General features: G+C 42.2%; 1 protein-coding gene across 1 annotated transcript in view; it reads right to left on the reverse strand.

Moving 5' to 3' along the window:
* Positions 1 to 2,460: 2,460 nt before the first annotated feature.
* The window catches only part of gli2a (GLI family zinc finger 2a), a 107,929-nt gene continuing 96,260 nt past the window's right edge, over positions 2,461 to 14,129 (reverse strand). Inside the window, exons 10-14 of the mRNA XM_050048313.1 lie at positions 10,199 to 10,348; positions 8,438 to 8,602; positions 7,743 to 8,024; positions 6,220 to 6,586; positions 2,461 to 4,896 (exon numbers count right to left, since the gene is read on the reverse strand). Of these exons, the coding sequence (XP_049904270.1) occupies positions 2,588 to 4,896; positions 6,220 to 6,586; positions 7,743 to 8,024; positions 8,438 to 8,602; positions 10,199 to 10,348 (3,273 nt within the window). The 3' untranslated portion in view covers positions 2,461 to 2,587. The remainder of the gene's footprint in view (positions 4,897 to 6,219; positions 6,587 to 7,742; positions 8,025 to 8,437; positions 8,603 to 10,198; positions 10,349 to 14,129) is intronic.

Raw genomic sequence — 14,129 nt, forward strand, 5'->3', positions numbered from 1 at the left:
CTCTTTATGTATGTGCATCTTTATACATATGGCTATGGTGAGTACGCTGATGTTTGCCTTTGGAGCTGTACTCAACAGCCGTCTTAGAACATGCCAAATGTGATTTCACTCGTAGCACAGCCTACTAGCCCTACTTTCATGTGACCTCCAGGGACCACAGACTGTGTTATATCAAAGAAGACACAACACATGGATTTAAACAGAAAAAAAGAAGATAGTTTATTTGAAATGTACAAAAACCTATATACACACTCACACACACCCACACACACTAAGCATAGTAAAAGTGAATGGTAGCATACACACAAACATTTTAAAAGCTACTCAAAAATTCAGCAAACGTAATAAAACTGAGGAATTTGCAGGGCTAGTTTGCCAGTCCTGTCCGGAACAGGATTTCATTATCAAAGTCTGTGTTCCTTCCTGGACTCTCTGCAGTTCATCCCAGAGCCCAGGGGAAGTATGGGGTGCGGCAAAGGGGGGTGCTATGAATGTGTTAATTAGGACTGGATCTCTACTGAGAACACACAGAGGTACTTGTATATTCTTTTAGAGAATGCTCCTCATCAGACACAGGGGTTCATGTGCCCTGATAGACTAACACAGAGGCATATCCTTGTCCTTTTCAATCATTTACCCTTGTGAGACAGGACCATGGAGAGTTAATGCCTCTGATCCAGTGGGCAAAGAAGGAAATCTGATTTTACAGTGCCATCCCCAAGAGCTCAGACCATGATCAAGACACACTTAATATCTGTGGATCACAATGTTGTACAACCACGTGATTAAACTAGGGCTGTCAAATGCTTAATTTTGTGAATTGCAATTAGTCGCACATTTCTGTTTGAAGGGTATTAATAACTGCACACTGAATTTTGTGAAATGTCATAGAAATAATGTTTAATATCAGCAAAATTATCTCAGTTTCACAAAAAAACCTTTGCTCCAAAATCTAGGTGTAATTTAAACTCAGGTACAAGACAGGTTCCTGTAATGGCACTTCTTTGCTTATCTTTTACACTGCAAAATAGCTGAATTAAATGCATACATAAATTGTAACAGCAGTTATAGGCTGTGACTGTTTATTAACCTCAGTGCTTTAAGCATTCACATGTTTCGTGGTAAATTAAAAAGCTAAAAAAACAACAACAAAAAAAACGTCCTTCTGAGACAGGTGATAAAGCTTTAACCCTGGTCACATTTTCCACAATTTTCCAGTTTATGTTTCAGGTTAGTCTGAGGATAGTTATTTTATTGTACCAAGTGGCAACCTGCAGAGCTGAAAAATGAGGCCAGCGTTAAAAGTGCCAAAAACTGCAGCTCTGCTCAACTTTACAGCAGAAAGAAATATGTTTACAGCCTGGTACAAAAAACGGTTTTGGTGTCTATAACTAATTTACCCTTTTATGACAACTATTTGAGGGGATGAACTTTAATATAACTCACCTGTTTGAGTATTATTAAGGCTTAAAGTTATGCATAATTAAGGGTATGGCCGCTTAGGTAACGTAACTATAGTTTAACTCTGATGCTGTTGCTATTTCAGTGTATTTGCAGTTCATGAAAGTAAACTGGAACATTTTGTTTGTCTAAAAAAAAAAGCGTTCAGCTTTACATTTTGTTTTAATAGTTTTAAGCCTGTTGTTCACTCAAAATACACAAAAAAATCAGCATTAGCATTTATATAATCACAGGGAGCTAAAGATGTAAATGCAATGCGCTAACCAAGCTAGTGGTTAGCATTAGGGTTATCACTTCTGGCTCTAAAAATCCAAGATGGTGACGACCAAAATGTCAAACTTGAGGCTTCAAAATGGGAGTCCACAAACCAATGGGAGACTTCATGTTGGCTAGATTCATTATTTCATATAGTCTATGTATTGTACACATAAAAGGTACAGAAAACTGCAGCTTAGCTTTGTGAGAATATTTTTTTCTAATGTACGTGGTAGCACAAAGCAAAAAAAAAAGAAAAAGAAAAGAATGAACAGATAGTAGATGCCCATATGTTACTGTAACTTGACAGCCCTAGTTTAAACATCAAAAGTCTATAGCATAACTTAAAGCAAGTACCATACAGTATAATCTATAAACATAAAGGTCTTGGTGAGAAAATATTATCTGTTATCTACATTTCATGTCCATTTCCTGCTAATTCTATTTCCATGTTGTATTCAGATCCTCATGTCCTCAGCAAGGTACTACGTGTATGTGAACTGCTTTCAATGCACCACTTTGTAAAGGGTTATTACATCAGCAAATACTGAATGGCAATTGTTTGTAGATGCATTTATATATGTTGGGGTATCATATATTTGTAGGTAAAATGTATGGCTTTTGAACAAATATTGATAGGAATTGTCCTTAACCCTAGCTATACTTGCTATTATTCTTTTAATGTAACATATTATAATCTGAAGCAAATATTACAAGATAAGCGTATAACTATAGACAATGAACAAAACAAAACAAAAAAAAAGGAAAAAAAAGCCAGTTTTACATTGTTCAATCAGTGCTTTGTGTAGTCCATATATTCCTGATGTAGAAATGGTTAAGACTGGATGGATGATGAGGTGTTTGATTGCTCTCAGCTTATCATGTTAAGGAATTTGCTTTCTTCAGCTAAGGCTGTGAGCATTGAGTTCATATCACCAATGGCCATGTTGCCAATCCCTGCCGGTACAGATGCGAGGGTGACAGAGTTGCGAGGGGTGGTGAGACGTGAGGAATTCTGAGAGAGGCTCTGCAAAAGGCCAGGACTCAGGGTGCCTGACATTAGGCTGGAGTGGTCCCCATCATCCAGCATGGTGTCAAAGTCAATCTGAGCATGCTCCGTGCCACCAGATCCACCAGTGGAAGAATCTACTGTACTGCTGGAGACATGGTTGACTCCTGGAGAGGCCATGTTGGCTGCAGCTGTGGTGTTGCTGGCAGGAGCCTGGCTGGCACTGGGGGACATGGGGGCATCAAAGCTGACAGAAGTTGGCTCAATCATATGAATCTGACCTGTGTAGAGCACAGCAGAGTTAGGATTTTCAGAGTTGCTGTTGTGGGCTGCTGACCCACTGGGCCTCTTTGGGCTTGCCTCTGAGGTGTCACTACCACGACTGGCAATCAAATCACATGACTTAGGTATTCGGCTTGGTTGCATCATGCTAGGCCCAGTGTGTTGTCTGGTAAAAGACTTGGGCTCTATGGGAGGTCTGGGTTGTAACATTCCTCTGCCTCCATTATGGATATTATGCTGTTGCTGCTGGGAGAGAACGCTGTAATTTTGCTGATGATTCACTTGGTTTACATGGGAATACCCATCAGCCTGTATCCTTGCTCTGCAACTTTGCAGTTCTGGATCTGACACACTGTTCCGGGTAGGTCTCATGCTAGTGCTCCCAGATATACAATTTGGGATTGCCTCTTGGCCAAACCCTTGCTGAGGACTCATTTGCTCACTAAAGTTCACACTGTTGCATTGCCTCTGCTGCTGGTGGGAGATGTTCATCAGCCTCTGGCTATTGTGGTTCGCATACCCCTGCATAGACATATTCTGACTCATAGGCACTACCTGCTGGTTGCTTCCCAGGCCCTGACCTTGTCCCTGGAAGGAACCAAAATTATGCCTCTGCTGAACAACAGCTAGGTTCCCCCTGAGAGAATGCTGTTGTTGTTTGGAGAGCTTGGTAGTTGTATCCACAGTCCCTGAGCTCACCTCGTTCCACTGCACCGGCATGTTATTTTTGTTCATATTGTCTGATGGTACTGAGAAGGGCTGCTGGGAGCCACTGGGACCCATCTGACAGGATTGCATGTCCTGACCAGACTGAGTCAGAGTGGCATCTACCATGGCCATCCTCCTCTGCGCATAAAATGATGCTGGTGGGGCCATGTCTGTCTGGTAGCCCTGAGTCTGATTGTTGGAATGGTAGTCCACTTGCCCCGAGTTGTGACCTGAGGGGCCAGAATTTTGGGACCTAAGGTACTGCACCACATCATCTGGAAGCACCATGTCATCCTCCCCATTATGCTCCCCCCCAGTCATCATCCCATCTACTGCCATGTTCTCCATGGCTACATTCTCAGAAATGCTTGGTGGTCTCGGAGCAAATGGGTAGCGTTGCAGGCTGCCATCGGAACGAGTGTAGCCCTGCATAGCCAGTGCCTGGTGGCGTTCAGCTGATGGACCATTCATGGGGTTCATGCTGTTCATGCTGTTATAACGCTGAACCCTTGGAAAGGAGACAGGGTCCAGTGTGGGACGACGCACTGGATCACTGGCACGACGTGGGAGGTTGCCGGGTACCTCATGGGGCATCATGCTCCGATTGCCATATCCAATATCACTGCATCGCCGAGGCGCAGTTCCAGAGGGGGGCTGATGAAATGGGTGTGACGAGCCTTCCTGGGAGTCACTGTAGAGTGCCATGCGGGTCCTCAGGCTCATCCGGTCCATATTGGGGAGAGGAGTAGGTGGGGCTCCGCCAATGGCAGCAGCATACTTTGCCTTTAGTCGATAATGCTGAGCTGGTGTCAGACTAAGGAGGCTTGGGAGACCTCCCCCGCTTCCTCCACTGACACCACCACCTCCACAATGGCTAGCCTCGCTGGAGCGGCGAGACAGATCAGTGGAAATTGGGTCATAGGAGTCAGCCGAACTGATGTTGTGGCGGTTAGCACCAAACTGTGATGCCTCACTGGAGCGGCGGCTGGAATAGCAGGGTGAAATACCAGAGGAACGGCGACTCATGGTGTAGGCTGAGCTGATGGTGCTGGTGGTGCTGTCACGACGCTCGTTCAGCTGGTTCAGCAATGTTACCTCACATGAAGACAGGTCACCCATGCGTTGGCCAGGTAATGAACCGCTGACATTACTCATCATGTTGGAGCTTTCCAGCAGGGAACCTGGTGGATGCAAAAGAAATTATTACATAATGACACCAACTAATTTACAACTGTTCAAACTGTTCAATCTACAATTATAGACTGAGCACTACTGTGTATGGTTGTTTTGGCTATTGGGCTCACTCAGGCCCCCAGGAAGTGCGCTGGGCTTTAAAGCTGATTTTCATAGTGGCCATACAGTGGAATTTCAACTTGTAAGCCCGCACTTAGTGCCACTGGGCCAAAACAGATTTTTTCCTTTAGACTTAAATTGGAAAACTATCGTCTTTAAAACAGTAGAATACATTTTTTTGAGCATCACAACCCCTGCAAAATGACTCGCTTCACTTTTAGGGTTTGATACATTTGGTCTGATTTTGGAAAGTCTGGAAAAGCTGCAAGATTGAATCTTTTTATCCCCATTCAAGTTAGCAGAGCACTAAACCAGAAGTAGTTGACTTGGTCAGTAGCCCTTTTTAAATAGTAAAATGCCGCCTGCCTACTTTTGTTCATACAGAATGTGCCTTTTTTCGGGGCAATGGGGGGCGTGAGCAAGTAACAAAACGTGTAGCTCAGCGTGTGACCTAAACAGCGACGTACTCCGAGGAAAACCATGGCTAGTCAGTCCTTTGGCAATTCTCTCATAAGTCAGCCCGTCCTTCACCTTCGCCGTCACTTGACGGTTAATGGCCTCTTCATTTACGAGGGCAAGGAGGGTGCACAATTCTTTGTCTCCCCAGTTGCTCATCTTTACTGTAGTGTCTGTCAGGTTTGCGTTTCCTCTTGCTACTAGTACTAGCTGCTCATTCCTACCATCAGCTGTTTCCTGTTTATCCACCGCCAGTGGATCGCACGTGCGGCATCATCAACAGCTCCTCCCACAAGTCATCAACAGCCCCTCCTGTGGCGGAAGGGCGCCTCGTTCTTTTTAAACCAAAAAGTTTCCGCCAATATGTCTACCCTACGAGGCGGAAAATTGGGCACTTCGGATCAACTCGCCAATCCGGCTCTGCGTGTCTAAACGCTCGCAGCTTGCCAGCAAAATGGCCCAACATTTGCCGAAAATCTGGTAGTTTAAAAGGGGCTAGTGAGAGTGTCTAGTGCACTTGCTCTATGGGCCTAATGATGTGGAAGCAGCACTGATCATCTGACATACTGTAGAAATAGAGCTTTTTTGGCTTCATGTACCACTTAGCAACTTTTATAGTAATAAATAGGTTCCTGCCTCCAATGCTGTATCCACGTCTTTTAATACATCCATGGACTCACTCTATAAAGACATAATGCGATTCGGCTATCTTATGCCCTCATTACACAGTAAAGGACGTAACCTTCCACACTTACCAACTGCAGGTATGGGAGGCAGCTTCATGCTATTGCGTTGGCCCTGTGGTGGCTGTGGTGCAGAGTTGACCCAGGGGCAGGAGTCCCTTACTGTCTTCAGCCTTTCCTTCTTGATGTTCTCCAGCTTGATGGTGACTGTGCTACCGTGACCCACAGCTTTCCTCAACTGAAGCCCCACCCCAGCCTGCTGTCCCCCAACAGGAACAGTGGAGTCAACCATGGGGCAATCATCCTGTGCAGTGAGGTCCCCGAAGCTGCCCCCGCTGTGCATGGCCATCTCTACCCCACTGTCGTTGTTGTTGGCGCTGCTGAGAGGCGACGGCTCACTGCTGCATGACGAGTGGCCGCCAGGACTGGACTGATATGTCTGGTAGAGGACAGCAGTGAGGAAGTGGAATGAATCAAACCATAGACGCTTTCTTACAATAGTGGTATATTATTTAATTTTGCACCAGTAAATGAATAATATTTTGCCAAACTCTGGCAACACATAACATTTTGCTTATGAATAGGAAATAAATTAACAAAGGCTATCTTCTCATGCCAAGTTCACAGAACTCCATTATGTATTCTTCAATATAAAATAATTACCACATGTAAGAAATTCTGATTGTAATGGTGTTTTGTAATAACTAATGTAGGTCTATAATTCCACAATCTCATTAAATATCAATGAACTTTATTTATTTATTTACAAAAAAAAAAAAAACCTGGATAATAGATGAGTTCTGTGAACAACAATCCAGCAGCGACAGTAATTCAAACTGGCCCGTAAATGAACTAAAGTCTTGATCATAGCTTGATGCTGGCACTATTTGTTCAGCACACATGCTTAAACAGTCCCAGTCTATGAATATTAATCTAACAACGACTTTTATCATCAGCCGACACCAGAGGCTACTGCCAGTGATCTTCTGGACAGAAAAATCCAGTTTAATGGTAGTGTGTGTCTCCATACATGCACATGTGTGCATCCCATACACAATTTTAAGTTTGTGAAAATGGATAATCATGCAGAGAGGACATCTGACATCATGCAAAAATGCAACAATGTAGTATGAAGCACGAGGACACATTCACACATCTCCCCATGCTAAGTTGCAAAAGGACAAAGAGACAGTTTGAGTGCTCACCTCAGTGAAGTCTGTCCATTAGAAAGGTTAACTTGAGAGAAGCAAGATCAAGCAACAACCAGAGAGGTGAGTTAGGAAGGGTGCAGGCTATACCAGCAGAAAACATTTAACCTTAGAGCAATGTTAGTAAAGTGGTAGGGAATATGTGTCTTTCTTCGCTTTTTTGTTTCCTAAATATACGAAAGCATGCAATTATATGATCGTGTTATATTAAAGGGTTACACTGACAATTTTGAGTGCCGAAAGAGGTATGTTCCTTCAAGAGGCAGTCAATCAAACTCCAAAGTTTAAACAAAAAAAAACTAGCAAGTTCCTACACACAGATATTTCATGAACTGTTAAAGAGGTTTGTGTGGGACGACTTTTTAAAGTTATGTGATAAGGACCCACCATAGAGTTCTCGGTCTTGATTGATTTGACTTGTAGACAGTCTTCCACTCCTCTAGAGGTGCTGTTGGCCTCAATCTTGCCATCCACACCTCTTGCAGTGAGCTTGGAATTTGCCTCATTCTCTCCATTGCCTTTGGGTGGCTGCAGTCTAGGAGGTGCGTCGCTTCGTTGTTTCTTGGTGACATGTGCTTCAGGTCCGTGGACTGTCTTCACATGCTTCCTGAGAGAGCTGGGGTCCGTGTAGCGCTTGGTACAGCCCGGGATCTTACATACATATGGTTTCTGCCAAGAGGGATTTAAAGTCAAACTGAAATGAAATGGGGTTTTTTTTTGTTACAGCATACTGTATGTATCTGCTGTCAAGGTCATATGTTACGTTTCAACAATGGGGGTGACGCATATGAAATGGGCGGTTTGGAGGTCCTCTGCCAGAAAATGCCAGAGCGTCAAAAACTTTTGACTCCTTTTGTTGTGTTTTCGTTGCAAATTGACGCTTATTTCATTTTTGTTGTTTAAATCACTTGTCCTTGTCTTTTGAGAAAAAACCAAAGGGGTGAAATTTGTATTTTACATTTTTTGGATTTATGATGGCACCCCCCAGTTTTTCACAATTTGCACTACACTAAGCACTAAGCTGATGATGGCACAAATCCCACTTGGTAAGTCAGTTGATCAATGTGTGTGCATAAGCATACCTCATTAGAGTGTGTGCGGTTCTGGTGCTTGGCCCGGTCTGAGGCGTTGGAGAAGGCCTTGTTGCAGCCTTCATGTTCACACACATACGGCTTCTCCCCGGTGTGGGACCTGAGGTGGGTCTTGAGGTTCTCCAGGCGAGAATAAGCTTTCGCGCAGCCCTCAAACTGCAGAGAGATGGAGACAGACAGATAGACAGTGAGACTGAATGCCTTGATGCTGTGTTGTTTTATGTGCAGCTGGGTAGAGAAAAGAGCTCAGCAACAACAACAACAACAAAAAAAGCTCTGTGTGTTTCAGTTTTCAAATGTAATCTACTCTTGGACTCGTGCCCACCTACTGTGGCATGCCACACAAAAGCAAAGCAGTGCTACACTTTGGTAAAAAGGGCTATTATACGAAATATCTAAACTGAGTGTGAGGTTTGGTAGAGCTCTTTGGCGGGTGTGCTTTGTTGAGACAAAGAGAAGTCTGTGTTTAGCCTTTGTGTTCACTTGTACTGTACAAGCTATAATTTGGTATTCCTTCTGAGCAGTCATTGTGAACGGAATTGGCGTTGAAATTAAAAGAGAATCAAATTAGACCAGCTCAGAAATTGGATGCAAAAGTCATAAGATTCTCAGTTAAAAGACAAGACTGAAGGGGAGTAAGAGTGTTATGAGAAGATGCACGTGGGATTTGTGCACAGAATATACAGCCTGGTCTTAATAAGGACCCATGGCCCCCTGCTTGTCTGCAGATTTTAATTACATGCCCACGCTGTCAATCAGCTTTCTTCACTCTCTCCTTCACAAGTCATCTGTTTTAATGCATTCACAAGAGCCTGTGAGCAAGCTTTGAAGCCAAGCAAACAGGCCCTCAATTTGATCTTCACACAGCAAATGAAGCCTTCAATAAAACCCTCATCATTTATCAACATGGAAAATATCACTGGTGTTTAGCACAAAGAACATCATATGAACACTCTTTTCAATTTTTTTTTTTTGAGGCAAAGGGAAGGGTTGAATGGTTGAGACTGTATGGCGACTGTGGCTAAGTAACATTCAAGTTCTAGTTTCAATAGTTGGTTAAGCAGTCAACTCTGAAATGCATGGGTGTTTTTTCAAACAATCCTACATACCTCAGGTTATTAACAACCCAACACTTATGAAACACTTATACAAAGCCATATATTAATATCATATTGCTTCTAAAGTCTTGTAACATTTTAAATATATTAACAATAACAAGCAAACAAAAAATAGTCAGGACTTTTTGCAGAACACCACTCAGTCTGTAAAGACAATTGTATAATGTCTAACGTGGCTCTGGAGGAGCTTTGTCAAGTCCGAAAAAATAACCCTATTGATGTCATTGTGATGTCATCAGGGTATATTGTAGAACTTGGGCTCTGACACTTTAAATTAATAACCAAAAGCATGCATTCAAATTAGAGACGTGGAGCGTGAATGACATTGACATTAAGTAGGGAGGTTCTAACAATAGATGTAATTGGTTGCAGTATGGGAAATGTAATATCTGGAACTTTTAACTAAAAATCAGGGTATTTCAGCCTCTGCTGCTTTGATTTGGACCATTGTTTGTTCAAAATCCATCTCTTGCAAGTCCCCCACTTTTGAGGAAAGGTAATACTAAATTGCTGGAGTACGCTTTAACATGCAGTAGCCAGTCATTGATCAACTGATCCTGTGCTCAGTCAGTCAGTTAACCAGCTAGATACTAACAGTTCATGACAGTGTTTTACAGCAATATGAGGCTCTTACTGTGCATTTATGCGGCTTCTCCCCTGTGTGACGCCTCATGTGGACCACCAGCATGTACTGAGCCTTGAAGGGCTTCTGCTCCCGTGAACACTCCTGCCAGCGACACACAAACTCCTTCTTCTCACCATGGATGTGGTCGTTGTTGATGTGCTGAGGAGACAGGTTCATTCACGAAAAAATCACAATGTAGCACAACATACGATTGTGATACAGATGTTGGGATAAATGTTAAAAATAGTGACTAGTAACCAATATGTGTGTGTGTGTGCACAGACACATGAAAGAGGGAGAAACTTCTGGTGAGACAAATACATACACACACACACACACACACACACACACACACACACACACACATTGTGAACGACGGTGCCATCCATTATAGCTGACAGTTATTATGCATCTGTCAGCAGGAGACAAAAAAAGATAAAAACATGTTTTGTTTTTTCAGGCTTGGTGTGGCAGAGGAACTTCCTCAGATCCCAGTAAAAGTGATCAGGAAGAGGATTTTTTAGCACGCTTTATTTGTCTTTCTCTCCCTTACTTTTGAAGGATCTGGAAGTCAGTAAAGGACCCACAGTTTCCTGTGTGATGCTTAAATTTTGTGTTACCTAGTATAGTTTCTGACAAATTTAATTGTGTAAAACCTGAGAATTCTCTTCAAAATGTTGAATCTACACTACAACATAATATATCATAGTGAAATTCCAACATGAATTTTATCTCATAGGAATTCTTAATGTTTAAAGATATTTTTGTCCTGTTAATATAAATAATTTGCACTGCTGGAGTATGAGGCAGTCAGTTATTCCTACCACATTGTGTAGACATGCTAGAAAATGCCAGGTCTCCTTCAGTTATCTTACTGACTTAACATTGTAGAAAACACACACAATGTTTCTGAACAGACACACTTAAAAACTCTCATCCTGTGCACCACACGCAAATATCCACACACTCTGAGGAACCACTTCATTTCCTGAGGACATCCAGGCCCACAACGCTCCACTTATGTGGCCACTTCTCCACCAGCGAAAAAGCTCAGTGGTTGACGATTCTGCTGAGATCTATTTTAGGTGAAGGAGGAGGAATGGAAACAAGTGGAGGCCTGGCCTCTATTTTCAGGTTACACACTACTGTGAATCCATAATTTGGGGGCTCTAGAAACAGGATTACTTTGGTTAAGTAGAAGCCAGAAAAACCCACAGGTGTGTGTGTTTTTTGCTGATATTAACCTTGTGAGAAACCCTGGGTGTGCTTAGGGGGATGCTGTCTGGAGTTTTTGTAGGGTAAAAAAAAGCTATTATAGCCCTGGTTGGTTTTTTTAAGTTCAAAGAAATCAGATGCCTTTAAAAAACCCATGGTCCTGTGGGAATTTAAAAATGTGTTGGCCTCACATTGTCCATCCACACCCAAGATCACACCACTGATCCTCTGCTAGCCTATTCACCAATCCTGGCAGGCTCTCACAGAGTCTGTGGCTGGGGAGCTGGAGCAAAAGTTCTTAAAGGTAACTCTGGTCCTGACTTGTAGCAGCCCATGGCAACCCGCTAACCACCACTTCCCATAAGTCTCTGGGTCTGTGGACCTGACACATGCCCCTCCTACCACTGCACTGAGATGACTGACAGTCAGTCAGAAAGTGGAAAACAGGAAGAGAAGTTGGCCTGGAAAAAGAGAGAGTATGAGGTTCCCTAACTCCAGAGCTTCTGGCATGACGATGGATTTATGGCCAGCCCCTCTGGGCTTTCGGGGGTGGGGGGTGTTGCTGGGAGTGAGGGGTTATGGGTTAGGGGTCACAGGGCTGAGGGGTTGGAGGGTGTGATGGGGGGCACAGCTGCAGGGCTTGGGCTTGAATTTGGCGAGAGCCGGCAGGCTCATTAACGTTGCGCATGTCAACCCAACAGGAAGGGATCAGTTACTGGACAGCTTTCTGACCGGACTCAATAAGCATGGATTTAATGAGTAGCAGAAAAGTTGTTTGAACTTTTCACTTTTCACACAACAAGCATTTCTGATGGCACAGTTTGGAATTGGCTGTGGTAAAAAAAAGAGTGCAACTTGAATAAGTGTCATTAATAGCCATCAGAAGGGGTCATTCTTATGTTCCCAGGGTCCTATGTCTCTTGATAAAAACTAACATTGTAAGATATTAGTAATAGCTAGCTTTGCATTTCAAATAGCAAAAGAATTAAGGGATGTGGATGTGTGAATTGCAGTTTGAATGATAAAAAAATATGCGGAGTTATCAATGTCTAAAGTCAGGAAAACTGTCTTGTCTGCAAATTTGAGGGTGTCAGTAACATCAGTAGGCTATAAACTGTAGGTGGGTGATTTCAACATATTGACCCAGGCATACATACATTGAACATATCTCGTAGGAAAGAAAACATTGCTGAGAATATTAAACCCATTGAAAGGTCTCTTTAAGTATCCTGGAAAATTCACCTAAATCAACCTAAATCACCTATCCAAGACATACCCAAAGTAAACTGAAAGCTGATCTTCTTCAGTGTTTTGTATGTGTACATGTATGGTCTCATTTGAAAAGTAACACTCAGTGTTATTCCCCAACATTCACAATCACTGTAAGTGCTTCTGTCATTAAGTGATATAGCTTTTAACACACTGAAATTTAAGATATCTTCTCCTGATTATTTCCTTTAGAAATGACGTTGCAGATGACTTGAAATTAAACTTAAAATGGGGCCATATCATGAAAGCTCACATAATCCAAATTCCAGTAGATAACAAAATCACAGAATATAAACATTTTACACGTTTTTCTAAAGTTTTGTCCAGGCGCTTTTCAAATAAGAGGGTAAAACAATGAACTGAATGTGTGATATTGAGTGAAAAACATGTCGCCAAAGACAGAAATGTCTATTTAGGAGCTTACTGTTTAAAAAACACTTCTAGAAAACCTAAATTTATAACAAAGACTGTTTTATTTCCCTCAAGAGAGTTATTTCTTTATCACTTATGTACATTTATAGCAATCTATGGTGCCAGGAAGGAGTTAAAAATTACTCTGGAGCTGAGGAGTGTCATTGACTACAAGACCCATAAGTCATGGGGCCAATCACTGGCTATTGATTGGCTCTGTAACCTGAGAAGTGACACAGGACCTAAAAGATGAACATAGGCCCTTGTCCTTTTCAGTCTAGGCTGTCAGTATGGAAGCTCCTATTGACTCAAGTGAGGTGTCAATCTAAAGGTCAGAGTTCAGTCACCATTTAGATGCCTAGCAGTTGACATATGTATGTGCAAATGTAAGAAATTATGGATATAATGTGGAGAAATATGACTGTTCGCTGGATATAGATCGTCGGACCAGGGGTTAGCAACCTTTACTATCAAAAGTTTTTGATCAAAAACAACACAAACAAAATATGTCTGGATCCACAAAACATATCTTAGCCTTATAATGAAGGTTAAACAGATGATGAAATCTAAATTAGCCAATCAATATTACTAGTAGGTCCAAATGAGCATTCATTAATATGTTTTACTACAAGGTGGCTATTCTGCAGTGGGCAAGTAATGATTATTTGGAACTTAAACTTTGCAGAGCTGTAAAAGCAAATAAAGCTGTCCACACACTATTAAATTCTCTATTCTCCTCTGAAACTTTCTTTTTTTGAATTTGGAATCGAGTTGATGAAATGTTTAAAAAAATTTTTTTATCTGGGGCACGGGTGCATAATTTCTTTAGGCCTACAACAATTATAAACAAAAATGAAATGCTAAAAAAATAGCTGTTATTTATTTCCATTTTTTTTTGTCAGTGCCAAAGGGAGCCACTAAAGAAGGGCTCCAGAGCCACAGGTTGTCTACCCCCTGGTCTGGACCTTTGGGAGTGTATGAGAACTGTGTCAGCAGCATTTCTGTTGGCATAATATCGATCTGTGGATTAAAATAATGCTTCATA

The sequence above is a fragment of the Epinephelus moara genome, chromosome 7, assembly GCF_006386435.1.
Source record: "Epinephelus moara isolate mb chromosome 7, YSFRI_EMoa_1.0, whole genome shotgun sequence".
Lineage (NCBI taxonomy): Eukaryota > Metazoa > Chordata > Actinopteri > Perciformes > Serranidae > Epinephelus > Epinephelus moara.